This window comes from Papaver somniferum, chromosome 4 (assembly GCF_003573695.1).
Source record: "Papaver somniferum cultivar HN1 chromosome 4, ASM357369v1, whole genome shotgun sequence".
Taxonomy (NCBI): Eukaryota; Viridiplantae; Streptophyta; class Magnoliopsida; order Ranunculales; family Papaveraceae; genus Papaver; species Papaver somniferum.
In genome coordinates this window covers 70577863-70600093 of record NC_039361.1, presented here as the reverse complement: position 1 = coordinate 70600093, position 22231 = coordinate 70577863, and the positions used below count along the sequence as shown (strand labels likewise).

General features: G+C 38.9%; 2 protein-coding genes across 3 annotated transcripts; both read right to left on the bottom strand.

The window, feature by feature from the left end:
• Nucleotides 1-7287: 7287 nt before the first annotated feature.
• Nucleotides 7288-11497, bottom strand: LOC113275842 (hyaluronan mediated motility receptor-like). 2 transcript variants are annotated; one of them, XM_026525406.1, is made up of 9 exons: nucleotides 11323-11497; nucleotides 10703-10783; nucleotides 10288-10350; nucleotides 9838-9940; nucleotides 9084-9609; nucleotides 8697-8832; nucleotides 8215-8382; nucleotides 8002-8112; nucleotides 7288-7801 (listed from the first exon to the last, which is right to left on the bottom strand). In XM_026525406.1, exons 2-9 carry the CDS (start codon nucleotides 10781-10783, stop codon nucleotides 7610-7612), a joined length of 1380 nt encoding a protein of 459 aa, XP_026381191.1. In that variant the 5' UTR covers nucleotides 11323-11497; the 3' UTR covers nucleotides 7288-7609. The 2 variants fall into 2 exon arrangements, with proteins under 2 accessions (XP_026381191.1, XP_026381192.1); XM_026525407.1 differs by having other exon boundaries at nucleotides 10288-10347.
• Nucleotides 11498-11944: 447 nt separating this feature from the next.
• On the bottom strand, nucleotides 11945-14591 carry LOC113275841 (zinc finger protein 385A-like). Its single transcript, XM_026525404.1, has 2 exons — nucleotides 14093-14591; nucleotides 11945-12596 (listed from the first exon to the last, which is right to left on the bottom strand). Exons 1-2 carry the CDS (start codon nucleotides 14435-14437, stop codon nucleotides 11973-11975), a joined length of 969 nt encoding a protein of 322 aa, XP_026381189.1. The 5' UTR covers nucleotides 14438-14591; the 3' UTR covers nucleotides 11945-11972.
• Nucleotides 14592-22231: the final 7640 nt, after the last annotated feature.

Sequence of the window (22231 nt, the reverse complement as noted above, 5' to 3'; positions counted from 1 at the left end):
AGAATATTTAGGTGATTCCACAATCATAATCATTTTTTTCTTATATGAATTGATATCATCCATGCCATATTTGATATTTGCCTTTATCGAACGGACTAAAAACAACTAATTACGTCTTTCATAATACAATGTTGCCCTTGTTGTAAAGAAACAAATTAATATTGTCTAGTATTACTCACCAACACCCACATCCACTACTTTATCTACCACCACAAGGACTGAACTATGTTTTGAGTAAGAGGTGTAAAAATTCTTGGCAAGTTTCATAAGGGCGTAAAATGAACTTAGAGCAACTGTAATCACGCGAGCATAACCAAAGATCAAAAACCAAAAAAACTAAAAAAAATTTGTGTAGTCTGTGGTGTTACGCTAGGGTGGAAGAGAAAATTTGGTCGAGCGCACGTATAATGTTTTTCTCAAGCTTGGCGAAGGTATACATCACGATCACTTTATACATCTGTCCCATCAGGATAACTGATTGCTGCCATATGCGTCAAAAATAAATTACTTTCTCACTACTCAAAATATTAAATATAGCAAGGGCAAGAAAGGATCGTTCCCACAGAGAGGACTAAAGTTGTCAAATTGTTTCAGTTTCCTATAAATACCAATGGGGGGTTTTCTGATTTTTATATACTAAAATAAAATAAAAACAAAACAAAGAAATAAACAAGCAAATCAAATAGAGCAGATATTGGTTAAGGATTCATCTTCATTCACAAACATGCTTTTTAACAATAACTAGAATTGATATTTAATCTCTCTTTTATCAAAAGCCCTAGGATACCTTGATCGCAAGTATATCCCGCATATCTCCTATTTTCATCAACAAACACATTAAAAGATGCGAGTATGAATTTTACCTTAGAGAACAACCTAACGTGTAAAAGCACTAATCAAGTTTAATTCCCTAGATGCATTAAGTTTTATGAAATCAGGCCAATCAAAGCAATCGAACGTGTAAAAGCACTAATCCGATTTAACAAAGGTTATGACTCACTTGTGATTACTAGGATGTAAGCAATAATCACAATTATGCTACTTGTAATCAGGAATCTATCATTTTTGCGTATAATAAATCCTAATCTAGCAATAGAGATGAAAACAAACTCAATTGATTCTAGACTCAACCAAACAAACATTCAAATCATGTAACAATATCATCAATGAATCATAAACGATAATATGGAGACAAAACTAATTTATTGAACAAAAACCCATATTTGGAAATCCAACTAATCCATAACCAATGATAAAATTAAATACTCATGTTAAAGGAGTTCATCACAAGAAGAAAAAGAAAAACTTTCATGTTTCTAAACCCTAGAACAAAAAGTAGAAAAGAAGATAAAAAAAAAGATCCAATGAGAAGACTTTTCTCTTTTATAGGTGTCAAGTAGTAAAAATCCCGTGCACACAAACTCCTCCAATCTGTTGCCAAAACTTAACCAAGTTTGGCCGTGAGGTTGAGTCCACAAGTGAAGCCCGGGCAAAACAAGTCCATCAGCTCACCTGAATCGGCGGGTTAACTCGCCTGAACCGGAACCCAGCCGAGTTATGGCTGTTTTTATGTAGTTTCCTGACCAAAATTCATTCGTCACCCCTGCACACTCTACCTACAGTTCAGTTCCATCACCAACATCTTCTCCATCCATGAAATGAACAGCAACCTTTGTAATCTTCGTCTGCAAGAACAACACATTCTGCGACATATCAATTCCATCTGCACCACTCCATCTCAAGCTCAGTTTCACTTCCAACAGCCCTGCAGTTCTTACATTCCTTAAAGATAAGCCTAACAAACATCTACCATTTCAGGTTTTGATTTGACAGACCACTGCAACACCATTCCATTGTCTGCCTCATAACTCTCCATCCACAACAATCGTTAGCAGCATCAACCAATTCCAGTCCCATTGTTTCTGCAATTGCATAACTGCAACAACACCATCACTGCCTAGCCATTCTACCAGTCTCAGTACTACCAACTCCATTTCCTGCAAAGTTCCTAGCATGCATCTAAGTTTATTTTGTAGCTCCAATCACCACCAGTACACAGCCTCAGTTTTGTAAACCACAGTCCCGTTTCCATCGACTCGAGCTCAGCTCAAAATCTCACCAGGACAGCATTACCATTATCTACATCTCCCTGTCTTGCTTTCTATTCTTCACTGCATCAGTTGTAACTTCAACAGCTCCATTAACATCTCGTACTTGACTTGTTTACTCATAATTCCAGCTGCAAAGTAACAACACCACTATCTTGTAGCAACTTCATAACCTGCAATATCCCTGCACCAGTTCGGATAACAGCTACTAATTTTGAACCTGACTGCAACCCATCTGGCTTCAACAGCAACACCTCGTGCTTGTGCTATTTCTCCTCAACTGAAATCACACCACCAGTACTCCATAGTATCTCCAATTCCTTATCTGCACCACCACATCACCAGTAGAAGCACCACTGCATCTTCACAAGCACCAGTTCATTTCCTCATCTACCTGAGTTCATCCACAAGAGCCTTTCCCTCTCAGATCACAACCAATGCCATATTCTGCAGCTCTAGCTCCTCCCGGCTCAACTGAACAGCAGCAACATCTACTGATTCCGGCATTTCAACAGCACCATAGCTGCACCTTAAACATCAGCACCAAATCAATCAGAACAAGCCACAACTCCCTGCAATTTAACTCCTCAAACCCATTTGCATCTCCATTCTTCAACTGATATTACTGCCAGAACCAAAATCGCCATCGTTGCCGCAAACAGGTTCAGCTCCAATCCCTTGTTTAGTTCACTTGCAACTCACTGCACTTCAAACATAACTCCAGTCCAGCTGAACCATGTCCAGCTCTTGACCTGCAACTCTAGCCAACACTTTGTAACTGCAACCGCAAGAACACCATTTCAGACAACCAACTCCTGATTACAGCTCATAAATATCCATGGCAGCAACATCTCCCAGCTGACTTTACTAAGCTCCATAAGCGAACCCTTGTATTCCTACTTGCGATTACAGCTGCACTTCTTCAAGACCATCTCTGTAGAATCATGACTGCACTTGTAGTTTGTACATGCCCTAGACATTCATCTAAACAGTTCATTAAGTTGCAACATCACCAGAGCCACATACGACCAAGACCCATATTTCCTTCATGTTCTTCCTGATTCCACTTCTCGATCTGCATCACTGTCAATTCTTTGCTCTCAAACCATTCACAGTCCAATGCCACCGGAGTCATCTCAGTTAACATCCAGTTGCCATCACCAGCACCCAAAACTCCATGTTCTTTATCCCTTCACAGCAACAGCTCCAAACCTTGTAACTCAGACTCAAACCCTTCTCTCTGAGTTCAGAGTTTCCTGGTCTTGATCTTGAGCAACAACCACCAACAACACAATTTCTCATCCTTCAACAGAGATTCTCCCTTCACTGGATTGTCGACCTCAGCAACACCACCAATGTTGTAGACTTGAATCCAGTCAAACCCTTAATCTCTATCGGCTCTTAACTCAAATCCATGGCAGCATCTCCATTAACTCGTCTTGAATCTCTGAAACTCAACCCATTCTTCAATTATTTTCATCTCAGTTCATCTACAACTGCCAATTTCAAACATCACCAAACCCTAATTCCTGATTTCAAACTTGAATCTAACCCATTTTCTCATACATAATTTCTTCATCAACAAAAACCTAGTTTCGCCATACAACTACTTCCAGACTCAAATTCCATCTGTGATTCCTTCTTAATTTCACATCCGTGACTAAATCCTCTCAATCTCCTCACTTCCATGAAGAACAGCAGTAACAGAAAATGGAGAAGGAAATGGATTCTTCTCGACCTGTTGTGTGGTTAACAAAATGAATTTGATATTGGCACCTTCCACTTTGATGAGGGCTGCCACAGTTAGTATGTGGCCTGTCAGTTTCGCAGAACTGAGAAGCCTATTCTCTTTCTTGCTCAGCTGTCAGTTATGGGGAACTGACAGTTCATTCTTTACCTCCTTTGTTGCATAACCTTCGTCGGCTCCAAGTATCATTCGCATGTGAATTGACCTTTTTTCCCTTAACGCTTCAAGTGGACGTTTTCTTCTTTTTTCGCTCCGAATGACTCCAAAGTACCTAAATAACTCGAAAGCACACATAAGATACATAATTTACGTGAAAACTTGCAAAGAAAACATAAATACTAAATATCAAATTAGGTGTTTTAGAAACCTATCAACAATTTTATACATCCGCCTCATTGAGACGTAACTTATATCTACGCCTCACTACACGCACGGGAAATATACATCCGCTCACCTCAAACGTAATTTATACATGCACCGGGTATCGAACGTACTTTTAACTTCCGCTCGACCAAATATGGTTTTGGTATGGATTTCAGACCAAATATAATCTGATATTTGGTTTTACTCCACTTTTTAGTCTTTACTCTGTTCCACTGTGTTTGGCTTAAGAACCAAATTTTTAGTTTTGGTCGTCCATTGTGGACGCTCTTAGTAGACCATTTTATGATAAAAGACCAAAAATAACTACAATTAGGCTTGGATCCGCCCCTGACCAACACTAATGTTTCCGCTCCAACATTTTCTAAGAATCGTCCCCACTTCCCCCACCCACTGCTTCTTCCACTACGCCATTAATGTCTATTGATATTACGAGCAATCAATAAAATACTTATAATGTTTAAGTTTAACTCCCTACAAAAAAATTCCCAAAATATTTGTTTTTCTTATTCAGATAAAAAGAATAATAAACTTTCGGTCTTCTCTCCATATAAATTGAAGAGCCTTAATTCCCAATTCTTTATGAACATTACCAAGAATGCACCACATCCATAAATTTATCTCTTGGAAAGTAAATTTGGACCGCCACTTACACAGACTAACTTAGCCAAACTGTGCTTTGTATTCTTAATTAAAATTATAGCAATTTCTTTAATGACGTTTTTAGTATGTATGACCACACATAAAGTGCTTATAAACTAAACTATTATCCTCCCTCTTATAAATATCATGTACACATGTTTTATCTTGTTGCATTGCGTTTTTGGATTACTGATGAGCTATGACATGTCATGAGTGTGGAATCGGCTTCATTGAAGTCAAAACATGGAAATATGTTTGTTGCAGCTGGAGAAGACATGTGGAATTATTTTTATTTTTTTTGATAACATCTCATATAATTTCATTCATGATAAAATATAGATTACATGGACTCCAAAAACATCATGATCAAAATTCAAATTACAAGCAAAAGGTATTAACATCGAGTATTCCACCAAGAGAAATAACAAAATTCCAACAAGAGTACCGAGCAATCCAAAGATTGAAGGAACCCATTACTATCTATCCAACCATTTTGATAGAAATTTTCTTCCAAAAAAAAAGATAATTTCATTAAAGAGAGCAGTATGTCCAAAATTTTGAATTTAGATCACCATTCTTTAAGAATGTCCACAAAACATCTCTATTAGAACCACAAAGAAATGTCATAAAAATGCAAAGAGAATATCCATAAAGGAAAAAGCACGAACAAATGGGTCAAAGTAAAAAGAAACAAAAAAACGTTGAAATATGACATTGAAAGCAACGACCTCTATTAGACAACTAAAAAAGAAAGCAAGTATCTGAGAAGTAACCTGCGGCCTTACTGATAAAAAAAAAAAAAAAAAGACCCCGCGGTCCAAAGTAGACCAGACTTAATAGTTGACGGCAGTAGACCTTTTATAGGATTTTAGGGTCCCCTTAGAGACGGGAGAGAGCAGAGACACGTGGATTCGACTGTTTGATTTCCATATATACAGGCGAGGAGATCGGTGTGTACTGAGTCCACTGACTAGTACTCCTATATTTGGCATTTGATGCATCAAATGTCAATGCAATTTTTTTTGGTGTTATTTTATTTTACTGTCAAATTAAATGTCAACCACTATTTGAACTCAATGCTTAGAGGAAAAACAAAACAACTATTTGAAGTTTTGAACTCCTCTCGAATCTGCTAATTTACATATTGTGGTGTAATCCGCCGCTGTTGCTTTTGGCATCCATGCAGCATGCTCTTTTTTTACTGCTCCGGTATGTCTTGCTGGTGTAATTATTGTATATTCACTTTGAAAGTGGACAATCGTCGTAAAAAAAAATAGTGTACTAAGAAAAAGAACGAATGTGGTTCAAATATCAAAACTAGCCTTTACTTTCTTTTTCTTTTTTCCTTTATTTCTTTCCCATCTTTATCTTCTCTCGATTCTGTTTAGCTACTTTTGTTTGAAGCTTGTTGTTTTATTCTTACTTATTCTAAATTTGCTACCCCAGCCCTTGGTGGTTCTACCTAGTTCATGGATATTGATTTCTTGTTGGCTCTTGGGGGGTGGTGTATTACTGGTAGTCCTGGTTGCATGGCAACAGTTAAAATATCATCATCATCATCTTCTTCTTCTTCTTCTTCTTCTTCATCAGCTCATGATCAAACCATCATCAAAAGGAACATTTCAAAAACATTACTTGTTTTCTTATTCTTTATAAGCTTTATCTTCTTTACTCATCTTTGTGACCCTAATCCAACATGGGTTATGGGTACAGACGAATCGAAGATGATGATACCCATGGATCCTTCAGCGCTGATTACAAGGAGATTTTTATCTCAACCATCTACAACTTCATTGACAACTACAACTACAACTACAACTACATCTACACCCACGTCTCATGATGACAATCATCCAAAGCGTTCATCCAAACAGTTTGAAGCAAGTGACCATGAAGTCCCAAGTGGTCCAAATCCCATCTCTAACAGGTAGGATTAATCACCATCAGTGCTGCTGCTGGTATCATCACAATCGAGCTTGTTGTCGATGAAGAAAAGAACACATACATTTATAACATCGTTCTCATCATTGACTCATCATAATCGCCGTACGTGGTCACTACGTTATATCTATTTAAATTACTTGTCTTCTATCTCAGAGGTTTGTTACCAATAAAAATTTGTGTCTTAGTATCATGATCAGTCCAGTCTTAGTATTAAATATCATCATCATTTTCTTTTCTTTCCTTTCTAGAATGTGTATAGCAAGTGGGATACTATGTGCATTTTTATGTTATGATTAATTTTAGTTTAAAAAAAAAAGTATTAGAAATAAGAAATGACTATCCCTAAATCATTAAAACTCTATTAAGGTTAGTCAAGTCCTAATCGGACAAAGTGCCCATTGTTTTATGTACAAAATATTGTTCCATGCTTGCTGCTTGAGGCACAAAATACTGGGTTGAACTGCATTTTAGAATTTCCAAGGCTTGATAAACTTAGTAAAGAAAATTGAGTTTAAAAGAAGTGTAATATTTTTTAAACATAATTGCCAATTGGAGATTAAGTTTCTGATCCTTAAAAATACTTAACACCAATCAAGTTTTGGAAACTGTCCTCACCAGAATTGATGCATCACGAAAAAAACAAACGACCCTATTTCGTCTGATAGGAAGCGAGGATTTCATCACCGCTTGAGAGCTTTATTTATCTAGGCCTTTTAAGTGCTGAGATTTCATGTTTTCTCACCACTAAGTGTCAACGACTCAAAGTAGTTGGAAGTTTTTTTAACTTTCAAGTTTCCTCCGGATTCCATGCTATTCTCAATTCTTCAGATACTATCTCATCATCCGCGATGGAACCCACTGATTTTGAAGGTTCAGCTTCTAAAGGTTTTTTGTCAAAGCAATCTCCGATTAGATTTACCATTAATTTACACTGGCCGCAACTGCACATATCATTTCTATGTATATTTACTTGTACTCCCTGAAAAAGATATTTGCAGAAATCATGATTTATAAGCAAATGCATTGAACTAAGAAATACAGTATCTGAAAGTGATTCTTCGAGCTTTGAAGACCATTTTTACCATCTTTAGCTTTTCAGTTTTCTATTTAAGTTGTTCTCCAAAACAGCTACTCTGTCTGGTCATGCACTAATCTACTGTGGCTATTCAGAGAAATTACCTTTAAGACATTTTTCAAATGGAGGATCTCCAAGGATCTGGTATCAGCTAGGATCTGTGCCTCGCGAAAATTCCTGTTAGCCAAGGAGGCTTTTCTCTGTTCTGTCCGAACCTGGAGGGCAATGCATAGAGTAAGAGAGTTTGTTAATTGAAGAAATATGTCTGGACAACATTGCATTTTCAAGTAGAAAAAAGCAAATAATAATAATATTACCTGTGTCTCTAACTCTGCTATTCTTTGTAAGGATACTTGTTCAACAGAAGCACGGCGTTTGCACTCTTGTTCGAGCATGCTCGTGATTTGGTACCTTAATTCTGCCATTTCTTGAGTTAGGTCCTCTGCTTCATCCTTTGCTTTTGACTTTTCTTCTCTCAGATCCTCCTAGTAAAAGTACACAATGTTACTCTAAGAAATACTCCTTCATAATTAACTCGCAGAAAAAGATCTAGAGATCAAGACAAACTGAAAAGCACCCAACCCAAACTGATTGACAACTAGATACTGATTCATGACAGTTTTCAAGTGCTAGGTCAAGTTATCCAGGTGTCATCTCAATTTTAGCAGCATTTGAAACTTGATCTAATCAATCTGAGTGTATAACTTTATCAAATTGAGGGCCAAAACCTCCACCCATCGATAAGTTCCTTAACTACTTGTTCCCAAGAAAATTTACAATTTGGTTAAACAACTCAAACCTTTAGCTGCTTCACAAGACGCTCGTATTCGAAGATCTGATGGGACATCTTATCTATGTCATCCTTTAATGTTTTATCCGACTCTGCTGCAACAGCCAATCTTGATAGTAGTGGGCTAAGAAGTTCCTCAGCAGTGCTATAGAAATAAATTAAGAACGTCAAGATAAAATTCTTGAACTTTGATGCACGTCAGGTCTCAATATGTATATGCACAAACTTTCAAAAGGAATCCCCAAAGATTATCAAAAGGAACGCTCGACCAGAAGGAGACTTTAAGCCTACCAACTACATCATACACTGAAAGAGGTTCTTCTCCTTGACTGAACTAAATACATAGGTGACATATTGTCATTTCATAGTAGTAAATCAGAAGTTAATGCAACATACCCGACTACATCTGATGCTGAAAGCTCGACTTTTAGGTGCTCCCCAACCTTTTGAGAATACATTCCTGAATTCTCCTCTGAATCTCTTATATTCTTCCTCAATTCTGTATTCTCTCTCTCCAAGCGCTTGATCATCTTTTTGGCATCATGATATAGGAACTCAAACCTATCTTTTTCTTGAACAGCTTGTTCCTGAGACTTTTTAGCCTCAAAGGAACTATTTTCCAAGGCTGCTATATCTAGCTTTAAGCTCTCAATTTCGCATTCCGAATCCAATGCAACAGATGATATTGTATCCTCCAGTTTCTCAATAAATAAGGAAGAATTTTGTAGTTCAACTTCCTTGTTTTCTAATTCGCGCATCAAGAAAAAACGATCGGAATTGGCTTTAGATAACTCCGCCTTCAGTTCGCTAACATTTTGACGTAATTTTCCTCCTTCCACCAGCTTTAGTTCAAGGCTATGTACATGCTCACCCAAACAGTTTGCTTCTATGTTCCTCAAATTTAATTGGTCCTGAAGGTATGCTGTAAAGAAAGGCTGGATAACTTTATATGCAAGAAACTGAATTCGATTCTCAGGCAACACATTTTTGCTGCAAATCCAATACTAGTATTCTGCATTTTTGATATCAGATATGCATGCACTTGATGCTACACAACGAAAAGTTTATTCCTGCAACTAGTTGTGCAGGTCCACGGGTTTCTATAAACAATTACAGTGAAAATAACAAAAATGCATGCAAGAATAAGTACCTATTTCTTGAGAGCAGTTACTCAGTTCTCTTTGCAACTCCTGAATGTGTTTCCTATCTGCTGCATGAGCTTCTGATAATGACTGTAAATCCAGTTCTAGTTTCTGCATTGAACATATCTTGGAAATGAGATACTTTCTACCAAATTAAAACATTATACCTCTACAAGATTATACTTGCAAAGTTCATCTGCTGTAGAGGAACAATTTATGCCCTCCAAAACCAGTTTCACTTGTTCTAGTGAAAACGCAGGATTCCAGCCCAAATATTAAACTCCCTTTGCCTAGCAGATATTCCGAAATATTAGACAACAGTCTCTTATCTTATAACTGGTATGCTTCAAAAAAAAAATCTTATAACTGGTAAAATCTTCAAAGAGTTTCATAGAATTGCACATACATATAAGTAACAAACAACAAAAAAAAAAAATCTTCTGAATGCTAAAACTTACTTTGATCTCCTCATCGCTCTTGGACTGTGATTCTTTAAGCATGTCTCTTTCTTTCCTCAACTGCTATCAAGACAATAAGATCACAAATGTTTAAAGGAATAAAGAAAAAACAAATGCTTTAACAGATTCCTAATTATAACTGAAGACCGTCATCATACCATCATTATGTACAAACTAATCAATCAAAAATTAAACAGAACCTATCTGTGAACCCTGAACTTTTTAATCCTGGAACTATATCAAAGACTAACAGGTTTATAGAAGTGGACTTTGCAAGGGACAGGTGATGCCGAGAAGAGTAATGTTTCTATCAGTTTCTTGTTTTGGCCACAATTAGCAAATAATTTGCTTTGAGCTTTCTTACAAATGTGCGCATTGTTACGGGGAATAGAGAGAGACAAGGAGAAATTTATACCTCCGAACGCGTTGCTCCCATATGTAAGAGTTCATCGGCATTGAAAGAATAATTGTGACCAATTTTGAAGTTACTAGACATCTGCAAGAACAAAAGTAAGGATGAAGAACAACTAATAAACATTTCTGCTTGCTCTCACATCAAATTAAGAGAATCCAATCCACTGCCGCTATGGTCCTATAGGTATCACAAAACCGGCAGTCTTGGTCGCTAAATTATGCGATTTTTGTAAACAGTCAAAGCACAAATAGGAGACTATCCTAGCCGATAATACTCAAAACAAAATACAAAACATACAGATTAGTAGCTCAAACATGCCAACAACATAATCAAATTAAATTTAGCAATAGCAAGGGCCAATTGGTGCTGATTTCATTACAATGCTTTTACAATATCTCCAACTATGTCTATTGGAAGCTTTTTGGGTTTGGGGCATATATTTGTAATTCTAAGATAAAAAATATAGCAATTTCATAAGATACCCAGAATTGAGAATTACATAAAAATGAAATATTTGATTGAAAACAACGAGAAATTTGCTTGAATTTGAGCTAAAATACGGCAAAACCTGAGGATTGAGTGTTTGAAACAGATAATAAAAGAAAAAAATACCCACTTACGGATGAATAAATTGCTTCTCAATACATGTAATTCTTAATCTCTTTCTTGATACCTCGACAGACAGACAGGGAGAGCAAAGAGAATTTGTCTTCAGATTTCAGCGCTAGTTTTTGAAAAATTTATTCAGACAAGAAATAAAAGGATTAGAGTTTGGTCCGACATATCAGAAATGACGGAAGCTGTGTAAACAGAGAAAAGTTTTGAATCTAAAGTTTTTATAATCCTGGAGGGGCACCACTTAATTGTATCCTGTTCCAAGGTGATTATGTGCACGTGACAAATGAGCTGGCTGCATAACTATGTTTGTTTAGTAGAAATGTTTGGGCACTCTGTGAAGACATTTTCCGGCTGGCAAAGTGATAACCTCCAACGACTGAGCTACTGCGGCTAGACAATTCACCGTCGCCGACGGCTACTTTATCTTCTTAACCTATATAATTATGAGGAACATGACTGCTTATTTTCTTCCCTAAATTGGCTGTTAAGAGTAGATACATTGATTATTTTGCAACAGAACCGCAAGGTAAAATCTTCGGTTTCTGTTTCCATGGTATCACCAGAAAGTTTACACTGAAATGACATTATGGACGTATAATACACTACTAGATAAGAAGATAAAGATAAGAAGATAAATATTATTAATCCTACTTTAAGTTGCAATTGTTCCTGCTGCTGTAAGTTTCTTAACCATGGTAGCATGTTTCTGCCCAGCAAGATGATAATGGAAAACAGTTTGACTATTACATACAACATTGCATAACTTGCAAATCCTAACAGCTTCAACTGCTGTACCACCTTCCAAAAGCTTCCTTCTTTTGGTGTCCCAGCTCTCTTTTGATGACAATGCTGCTTTCTTGTTTTTTGATGGCTTCTCTTGTGGACCAACAGTGGGAGCCGTGACCACATTTGGAGGAGGAGGTGCTGGTGAAGGAACAACGGGAGGGGGGACAATAACTTGAATAGGTGTTGGTGAAGGAACGATTGGAGGGGGGACAATAACCTCGGGAGGTTGAACTGCAATTCGCTTAGCTTCTTTGATTTTCTCCAGTTTTTTCTTGTGTTTCTTTCCTGATCTGTGGTTTGCAAGTGTATCCCTGCTGGTACAATCAATCTTGCAGACTTCACAGTATGCAGATTGTACGACCTTGTTTTTCTTTAACCCCTTGTTAAGAGCAGTACCGTTCACACAAGGTTGAACCGCCGGGTAGGTCCATTGAGCGGACGTGTTAAGAGTTGGAGCAACTGCTGGCACTGATGTACCCATCGATGTAGCCTGCAAGGAATATCGTAATGAATTTGATCTTGAGAAATATATAAACAAGTCCTACCTAAAACTTAAAGGCATTAAGATACAGTTCATATATTTACAACTTGTTCATTGATGTGGGATTTGTTGCAGGAGCAAGAACAACATTTAAAGTGCAAAATAATCGTGAATAACAAAATGAATACTAAAGCTATGCTGATACTATGGTTTCTTTACAGCATATAATATAAAGAACATGAGAAAATCCAACAACTGCTCTCAGTCACCAGACTCGCCACATTACTTGCCATAAATGATGGCAGAGTAGGATTAACAACAGAAGGAAAGGAACCAGGGGTAGAGTTTTATAGGCTGAGAACGTGCACCCACAGCATGTATGCTTCAGTCAGTTTGTAGGAGAACAACACGGTTTTACTATAGTGAAACTCTACCTTCACAAGGATTTTTATGAGAATGGCACAGGTTTACCACAGTGATCCTACATTCACAGGCCATTTCTCTACAGAAGGATCAACACGGTTTTACTATAGTGAAACTCTACCTTCACAAGGATTTTTATGAGAATGGCACAGGTTTACCACAGTGATCCTACATTCACAGGCCATTTCTCTACAGAAGGATCAACACGGCCTTATCATAGTCATGCCCCATCACAAACAGTACTTTCATTAGAATAACTTCTTTTTCTATCATTTTCTAAGTGAAGGCAGTTGGAGTTCTGGGAGATCATTATAGTGATGGAGAAACCACCACATTTCTATGCTTGGACTTAGATGAAAAATCTCTCCTGTTCTAGGATTCAGGTAAGCTAAAAAAAAAAGAGAGCAAGCACCCAAGAGAACATTTAGGTGTGAAATTATTGTGGTTGAAATGTGGATAAAATAAAAATCTATCAACACACAACCAAATTTATGCAAGACAAGGTGTAGCTGGTTATTTTATAGGTCAACCATTCTGACATGCTATATTCTCCAAAACCACTTATACACTCTTACGACAGGAAAAGCAGGGAGACTAGAAGCCTTTGAAGAATTTGGGACCCTTCTCCCCATGACAATAACCTTATACTAAATCTGAATAGACACATTTCCACTTCAGTATGTAATTAAGCACGAGAATGAATAAGAAAAAAACCATTGTTATATGAAATTTGCACAAACAACAATTGGTCATTGAGTGGTACACAGGAGAAAACGAAGAAAACCATCTCCTTGAACGGACACACTCCAAAACTGGCTCAATCCATAACATCATAATGGACAAAAATGGAAGAACTACCACAAGAATCACTCATAAAGGAAGTCCACATAAAACACGGTCCATTTACTAATCAAGTACATACCCTAAACATAAAATCTTCAATTCTAAAAACTACTCCTATTATATAACTAGATTCACATATTTTGCACCCAAATTAGCACATTTTAGCTAAATACAACTTTCTATGCAAAAAAAAAAGAGCTCAAATTTCCAAAAATAAAAATGAATAGAAAAAATTCTACCGCAGTCGTAGTCAGGGAAACAGCAGCAGCATCTGGTTTGTGATGAAAATGAGCTGCTTGCCACTCCTGGATTTGTTGTTGATAAGCTGCAGCAGCAGCAGCTTGAGCAGCTTCATAACAAGAACGTGAAGGAGGTGGAAGTTGATATGTATTTATAAAATTAGATGATTCAACTCCAGGTGGTTGTATAGAAGATGCATATACTGGTAATTGCGATGATGATGAAGAGGGGTTTGTATAATTAGGATTAGGGATTTGAGTAAGTGGGTCTTGATGAGGAGGAGGAGGGTAATAATGGGGATAAATAGTTGGCATTTGAAATTGATTTTGAGGAGGAGGATTCATTGTAGAGTGAATTAGGGTTTTGTGATTGAATTTCTTGCAATGTAATCAGTAGAATAGGAGGAAGGGGAAAGACATCAGAGAGAACCTGCAGTTAGACCGACCAGCTTCTTCTTTTCTCTCACGGAGAGACGATACATATGGAGAAATGATGAGGTTGTTTTAGCAACATTTGTTGACTGCTGCGAACGATGTTATATTAAGATCTTAGTTGTTTATTTTCTGACACGCGATTAATGTACCGTTGGATACTATCGTACTACCATATTACAAGCTCACACTTGATTGATGCTTTTAGATTTAGAGTATCCGCAAAAATGAACTTTATTGTTATTTTGCTATAGCAACTCCAATGGGCACAACATCCAGGTTTGCCCATTATACATCTATAGTGAGGCTGACAAATCATTAAAACGGACGAGCAAATTCCAGATACAAGGGTTTGTTCATCGCATCTCTGATTGAGTCGATCGACTCAATTTGGGACGAGCGGTTCCATCAAGTTCGATCGGTGGATATTGAGCTGAGGCTCGGTTCTTACAGATCCGAGAGTCATGTCACACAGAGCCATCCGGTTCATACTGACAACGGCTAGTCCATCCAACGACTATGAATCCCCTCCCTATAAATTGAGTTGATTCAACTCCAAAATCACTTTTCCACAATCTACACCTACAAATTCTTCATAATTTTACTTCAATCTTCATCATTCAATCTCAAAAAATGGCTGTCAGAGTTCATGGTCCTAGGTTTTCTCTGGAAGAAGATTTAGCAATTTGCACAACTTATGTTTCTCAAACAAGAAATGGTATCCACGTTGTTGCGAATTTTACGCAAACGACTTTCTGGCAACAAGTTTTTGTAATGTTCGCTGCAGAAATGGGATACCTGAGGGATCGTGACGTTAATGGACTCAAACAATTTCTCATGCCGTCCACCAATTTATTGATATGGTGATGCAAGTTAATCGAAATAAGATTAACGGTGAAACTGAAGATGAAGTGATCCAAAGAGCTGGAGCGATGTGGCAGTAAATAACGGGAGTCCTTTTCAGTTGTTAGCTTGTACTAACATCCTTAGAGCTCTTCACAGGTTCAACCTCTTCTGCACTCTAGATGCTCCACAAGTTGCTCCTCCAGCCGCACCACAAGTCGCTCCTCCATCCGCTCCATGAATGAGGATATTTTGTTGCTTCCTTTCTAGGATTTAATAGTAATTAAGTCTAATATAATATTTAATGAAAGCTAATGTGAGGCTAATGTAACGATTAATGAAATCTAATGTTGTTTGATATAAACATAAGAGTTGTGCAAATGCATAGACATTTTCATTATTTAAGCTATTATCGATATTATAATGGTGGAATCAATTCATATATTTAACCAATCCACTCCAACTTAAAACAAGAAAAACATTCCCAGAATTTTTTTCCATATGTGTCTTCTTCCGTAGAAGTGTGCAAATGCATAAAAAAAATTGCAACCAGGGCTTGAGCAATCCCTAATCATCTATTTTGTAAACTTTACTTCTCCGCAATAATCGGGCTGTGGCTTCTTCAACCTGACTTTAAGCTTCAAGTTTCTCCAAGATGCTGCTAGCTTGTTTTCTTCTTGTTCCTTAATAACATCAGTTAACATTCGTGGTTTTGCACGGCAGTTACGATCTTGACATTGCAAATACCTGATATTTTCTGGTTGTGATTCAACGATCATTCTGTTAGCTGAAAATCCAACTTGTGGACACTTGGAATACATCCAAGGACATTGCATGAGACTATGCATGAAACATAATGGACAAACCTATTTTGCTTCCACACATAGTATTTTTCTTCCTTTGCTTTTGGAAAACATTGTGTTGGATGAAGAATGTTTGGAAAATATTGGAAAACGATTCAGATGAGAATGTTTTTGGTTGTGTTTGGAAAATATTGGAGAAAGTGTATGATATATATAAGGATAGATTGACCGTTACAATATAAAGCTGTTTTTTCGTCTCACAATAGGTCGATCCGCGTTGGTTGAGCCGACAACATCTAGTATCAACTAACGACTTTCATTCCACTTCCTACAAAATTCTTACGATTTCAACTCCAAAACCACACCTTCACTACACAAAAATTTGAAAAATGTCTGTTAGAATTCGTGGTCCTAAATTTATTAAAGAAGAGGATTTAGCTATACGTGAAACATACGTTTTTCACAGGGTAGAAAATATTATGCAAGATCCAAACATGTCGGACGCGTCTTTTTGGCAGAACATTTTCATAATGTTCGTCTTAGAAATGGGGAACCCCGAAAATCGAGATGCTCATGGTTTGTATCTTCATTATCATTCAATTAATCGTTTTGTCACTCCATTCTTTGATTAGGTAAGGGAAATTGATCGAGAAAAATTCATTGGTGTAACTGAAGCTGAAGTGATCCAAACAACTCTGGGTAATTGGGAGGAAACTCACGACAAGTGTTTTCTTTACGAAGCTTGTTTCAACATTCTAAAAAATGGTCCATCTCAATCACATCTTCACTACATCATAAGGGCACTCCCTGTTTTTACCATGTGTTGATGGTGGTTTTTAGTTCAGGGCTAAAATTGTGAAACCCTGTATTTGATGCGCCATCATTCTGCAAAGAAGATTGAGCCCTTTAAAAGTGATAAGTGCCCAAGCCTCTTTACTTACATATGTATTGAGCAAGTCAGTATATTTAAGTGAAATTTATCTAGAATGGTGCGTGTAGCAACAACCCCAAATATTCTGTAAATTTCTGGTATTTTCCTATGCTATGTTCCCCAGTTGAACCCTTAGTACTGGTATGACATGACAATTAATGTTCACTCGCAGCTGAGAAGGACGAATTTCCCGAAGTATCAAAGTTAAGGTCTGCATGAATATGCTCAATTAGAAGAAACGCTAACTGCTCTTTGAGAATAAAAGAATTTTGTGTCAACACACAAAATTTGTTAAATTTGTTCAATTTTGTGATAACTCACGAGATTCAAGTTTTCGGCCTAATTAATTTGCAAACATTAGGTCTTTTGCGCCATGTGCAAATATCTCGAACCCTATTGGTCGAGGCCAAACCTAGGTAAGCTTAGAAACCGATCCGCCATGGATCTAGTAGGAGCAAAGTCCTACCATAAAACAAGAAATAAAAAAGTAATTGTGGCAAATAAGAGCAATGACAAAAGAGGCGCGGCCACGCCACATAGCCGGCCAATCCGCTCCAATAGGCGTCGCCTGTGACCGTTGTACACGCTCCATGTTTCTCTTGTCGGCCCCCTCTCCCATCGAACAATCAGGTTATTTTAAATGCGCGACACACATTTGGAATTGGGCCGGCCCCATGCTGCTTGCTGGCCCCCTTTTCATCGACCAATCATGTCGCTCTAAATGTGCGACACGCATTTAGAAAGAGACCGGCCCCATGCTGCTTGTCGGCCCCCTTTCCACCGATCAGGTCTCTCTAAATGTGCCACACACATTTAGAATGAGACCGAACCCATGCTGCTTGCTGGCCCTCTTTCCATCGACCAATCAGGTCGCTTTAAATGCGCCACATGCACTTAGAGTGTGGCTAGGCCTTGTCGGGCCCCTTATTTTCCACTGGCCAATCACATCGCTCTAACCCCGCCACAGTATTAAAAGGAGCAAATTACACCGCATGGCCACAATGCCAAATATGCCATTCCGAGCCCACATGCCACAACAAGCGCGGCTACGTGATAACCCACTTTTTGATCGTTTCCAATGCCATAACAAACTCCAATTATGGTTTTATGATCAAAACACGACTTTTGCTTCAGTGCCATTAGTCGAAACCCTAATTTCTGGCCGTAGCCCAAATTGCGCCACTTTGGCTCCACAACATGCCACGAGCCATGATGTGCCCAGGAAACCCTAAAAATGGCGCCATGCCGTGGCCACCCATGGCTATCCTTGCGCATGTGGTCATTCCCACATTATGGCCCTGTCATAATTCCTTTGGCGCATCCATGCACAAAGAATGTCACCGTGCCGCAGCCACATGCCACACGCGCTAATTAGGGTTTTGGCATGCCAAACCCTAATTTAGGTAATGTTGCTACGCCAACCATGCCAAATAATGCTACCTAGGGAATTAAGTTTAATACGGCAACTAGAGCCAATGTTGCCGACTCATATTTGGATTCAACACAAATATGCCAAAGATATAACGATCGCGGGTACGCCAGGCGCTATTCGCACGCACTATGCCACTAGCACATGCCAAACGCTCCACTGTGTCACTGGCATGTACCAAACGCGCCACTACGCCATCACCAGGTGCCAACGAGATGTGGCCATAATCAACGGCCGCCTTTTCTCATAAACTGCGATCGCAGCCGTCCAATCTCGCTACGGATTTAACCGGCCCATAATAAGTCTTAGGTTCACACGTCATTATCTTGCGGCAAGTACCATGTCTTGAATTGCCACAACATGATCATCCGCCACCTAGCTGGCGCATAATTGATCAGAATAATTAGGTCTTGAACACAAGACCCACTCAGCAATCCTCTGCACTTTTCCACGAAAATACTCGAGATATCAAACATGTCACAAACTGGGGGATGATCATCAAGGTATTGGTCTGGCAGTTTACAGTGTGTGGCGTGCAACACGCCAGTGGCGGCAAGAAATAGTGGGTGTAAACTAACCCGTTTCCTTAATAGTGGGGACGTGGTTCCTAGCATTTACACATTACCCCACTTCTCCATCACTAAACCACTCCCACTTTCTACGAGATCAGGGTGCGTTCAATTATGACTTGTATAAATAGGTTTCTACCTATTTCGACCAAAAGACAAGAGTTTTTGGTTAGCAACAACACAAGTATCCAGAATGATAGCTTACATTCTGCAAGCCAGTTCCACATTCTGATACAAGTCATAAAATAAACACACCATCAGAATTAACCATTCTGGTCTCAACACATTCTTTGCTTCCCTCCCTAAGACCAACCCTTCTCCTTCACTTTGTGACCGAAGCAAGACTGGAACGTACATTTCTTGGTTTAGGGCAGGATTGTACAGATTGATCTCTCGAATCTAAAGTACTCCCGTCATTTGTTTAGGTCTAAATTCGTTTCTCATCAACACACCCAAATTTACTAAAACTAGCAGAAACAATTTTTAACCCAAAACAATTGGCGACCATAGTGGGAGATTAATCTCACGGTTGCAATATCAATTTTTAATTTCATTGACAATCTTCCCAAATTCAAGATGGTGTATCTTAGATATAAATTCAATCATTAACCAGGATTCACTTCAATCACCAATCCCAACTTTCCGCTTCATGATGTACCCGGTCATCCAAACTCTTCCAAATCCAATGCTCGAAACCCAATCACTATAGAAGGTATGGCAAAAAAATGCTAGAAGATGTTGTCGCAAATCAAGCTGGTGTTGTCAAGCAGCAAAATGAGACATTTCTTCTCCTAAAAGAGTATGGAAAACCGGCTGTGGCAAGAGACAACAAACATTTGCTCGGAGAATGCTAGCAATTTCAGAGATGACACAAAATATTGAATCCTTGTCTGAGGTCTGTGCCTCCGCCAACGACGCAGACAGAGTATGTGGCCGTATCGAACAAGAGAAAAAAAGGAATATCCAACACCAATGTACCTTCTACAAGCACAATCAACACATCCCATGGCGTGACATACTCTAGCACCAATACCAGCAACACCGGAAGCGTCCCCTCTGGCGTGTCGCCTCCTATTACAGAGCCAGAGACGCCGCTTCACCTAATATTTCTTCGAGCATGATGCCTACAATCATCACCAGGGCTGCCACCACTTCTTCTTCAGGATGAGAGACTGGAGGAGCCAGAGGAAACCAACCTCCCATTACCATTATCGATTTAATGGGGAGACAAGAAGTTCTTGCCAAAACGCAGACGGACATGGCCAATGTGAGTGAACATCAATTGATGGAGTTGCGTATTAATTCTTTCTGGGGAATCTGTTTGCAAAACCGTGTAATCTATGATGAAGTATGTTTGTGAGATTCTCTATTTCTCCAAGGCGCATCGCCCGACCAACACTATTTGTATGTCGTATTTCCATCTGCCATATCGTATAACTCATTTTTCGAAGTCAATGGTTAATGTCACCCTCACTGTAGTTCTCTCCAGAAGACGCTCCGCTACAACGTTCGCTCCAGAAGCCGCTTCTCTTCAATGTTCTTTATCTTCAAAGTTCCTCAAGAAGCCGCTTCGATATCCTCTCCAAAATCCGAAGCCGCTTCAATGCCTTAGCAAGTCACACAGACAAACCGCATCAGGTGCTACCACATCAAAATATTACTCACAAAGAGAGACACCTCATCAACAACGTCACCCAAGGACATGGCATGTGGTTTAGAAAGGTTACGGGTCGTTTTGCAAGAACTCCATCAGAAACGTTTTTACACTACTCTCCGGAAGAATTGAAACTGGTGCTAATTGGTGAAGAATCTGGGAGTGATACATATACTAGACGATTCGTATGGAAGTCTTCCACAACATACTAAAAGGGTACATCAATCCTATGAATGAGCTATAAATAAAAGCTGAAACTCTCGACTACGTGACAGCTGAAAACCTACAGAATTCTTCCTGGAAAGTTCTGAATTCTCGGTGTCAGGTACTTTTTACCCACCAAACGGACTCCGAATGAATAAATTCTTTTTTCAAAAGTTAGATTTTCCTCTTAGCAAAAAAATGAGAGTTCAATCACCTCATTTCGATATCGGACGAAGATTTTGCGGCATTTTGGAAAGAAGACACGAATCTGAAATTTTCATCAAGTCAATACACCAAGGTCACAGGAAAGCAACAATAGGAAAGATGTCGCACGCAGAGAATCATGGAAAAGATACTTCTTCGAAATAAGAAAATAGAATAACAAGAAGAAATAACCTCACGGACATGAGTTATATTAAAAAGAAAGAATCCTTCTTTTGGGACATAATGTCCGAACAAATCATTGCGTGTTACCAGAGTCCGTGGACGTGGCCGCCACGCCAATACTTCATGCCAAGGATCGTGTCGTAGCCACCATTCCTTCCTTCCAAGGATCGTGCCATATCCACCACGCCTCCTTCCTGACAAGGTTCGTGCCCGTAGCCTCCACTCCTTCCTTCCAAGGTTCGTGCCCGTAGCCGCCACTCCTTCCTGCCAAGGATCGTGTCGTAGCCGCCACACTCCTCCATGTCAATAATCGTGATCGCAACCGTCCAAGGTTCGTATTTGTGGCCACTTTGTCCCATCCCGCCAAAACTCGTGGTCGTGGAAAGTTTTACTCGCTTACACATCCAACCAATCCCTTTGCTTCCATGGACTCCCATGCAATTCCATCCAACCTATTTTGTTCCCACGACAATGTAGTCTCTTCTGATCACATCTGCTGCCAAGAACCGTCGCTGCTCGTTTGTCGATACCATCCAGAGCTTCACCATAGAAACCACAACTACAAAGGTAATCTGTATTTCTCCATATTTTAGTTTCACATGGAAGAAGTAATAGAGTCACCAGTACGGATGCAAGATGGTGATATCTTTATCATGGTAAACCCACCGACCATACAAGATAGAAACATGTAAACCACACTTGGGGACTGAGGCTCTACACGGAATCCCTTCATTGTCGAAGCTAAAAAGACACGGTCAACCAAAAAGTCATAGCCATGACAAGGTCATCTACTCTTCAAAGGCGTAGCGTAAAAATATCATCACCTCTCTGTCTAGAAGGCGCCTGCAATACTTTACGAGGCCGCGACGGATCCCAAGCCTACTTAG

What these genes read in the sequence shown, in the direction of transcription:
- LOC113275842 (XM_026525406.1), bottom strand. Translation starts at nt 10,783, where the DNA reads ATGTCTAGTAACTTCAAAATTGGTCACAATTATTCTTTCAATGCCGAT. An exon ending in TAACTGCTCTCAAGAAATAG is followed by an intron (nt 9,610 to 9,837) that starts GTACTTATTCTT and finishes CTTTCTTTACAG; the next exon opens with CATACCTTCAGGACCAATTA. An exon ending in ATTTGAAAAATGTCTTAAAG is followed by an intron (nt 7,802 to 8,001) that starts GTAATTTCTCTG and finishes TATCTTTTTCAG; the next exon opens with GGAGTACAAGTAAATATACA.
- LOC113275841 (XM_026525404.1), bottom strand. Translation starts at nt 14,437, where the DNA reads ATGAATCCTCCTCCTCAAAATCAATTTCAAATGCCAACTATTTATCCC. An exon ending in TTTCCCTGACTACGACTGCG is followed by an intron (nt 12,597 to 14,092) that starts GTAGAATTTTTT and finishes TATTCCTTGCAG; the next exon opens with GCTACATCGATGGGTACATC.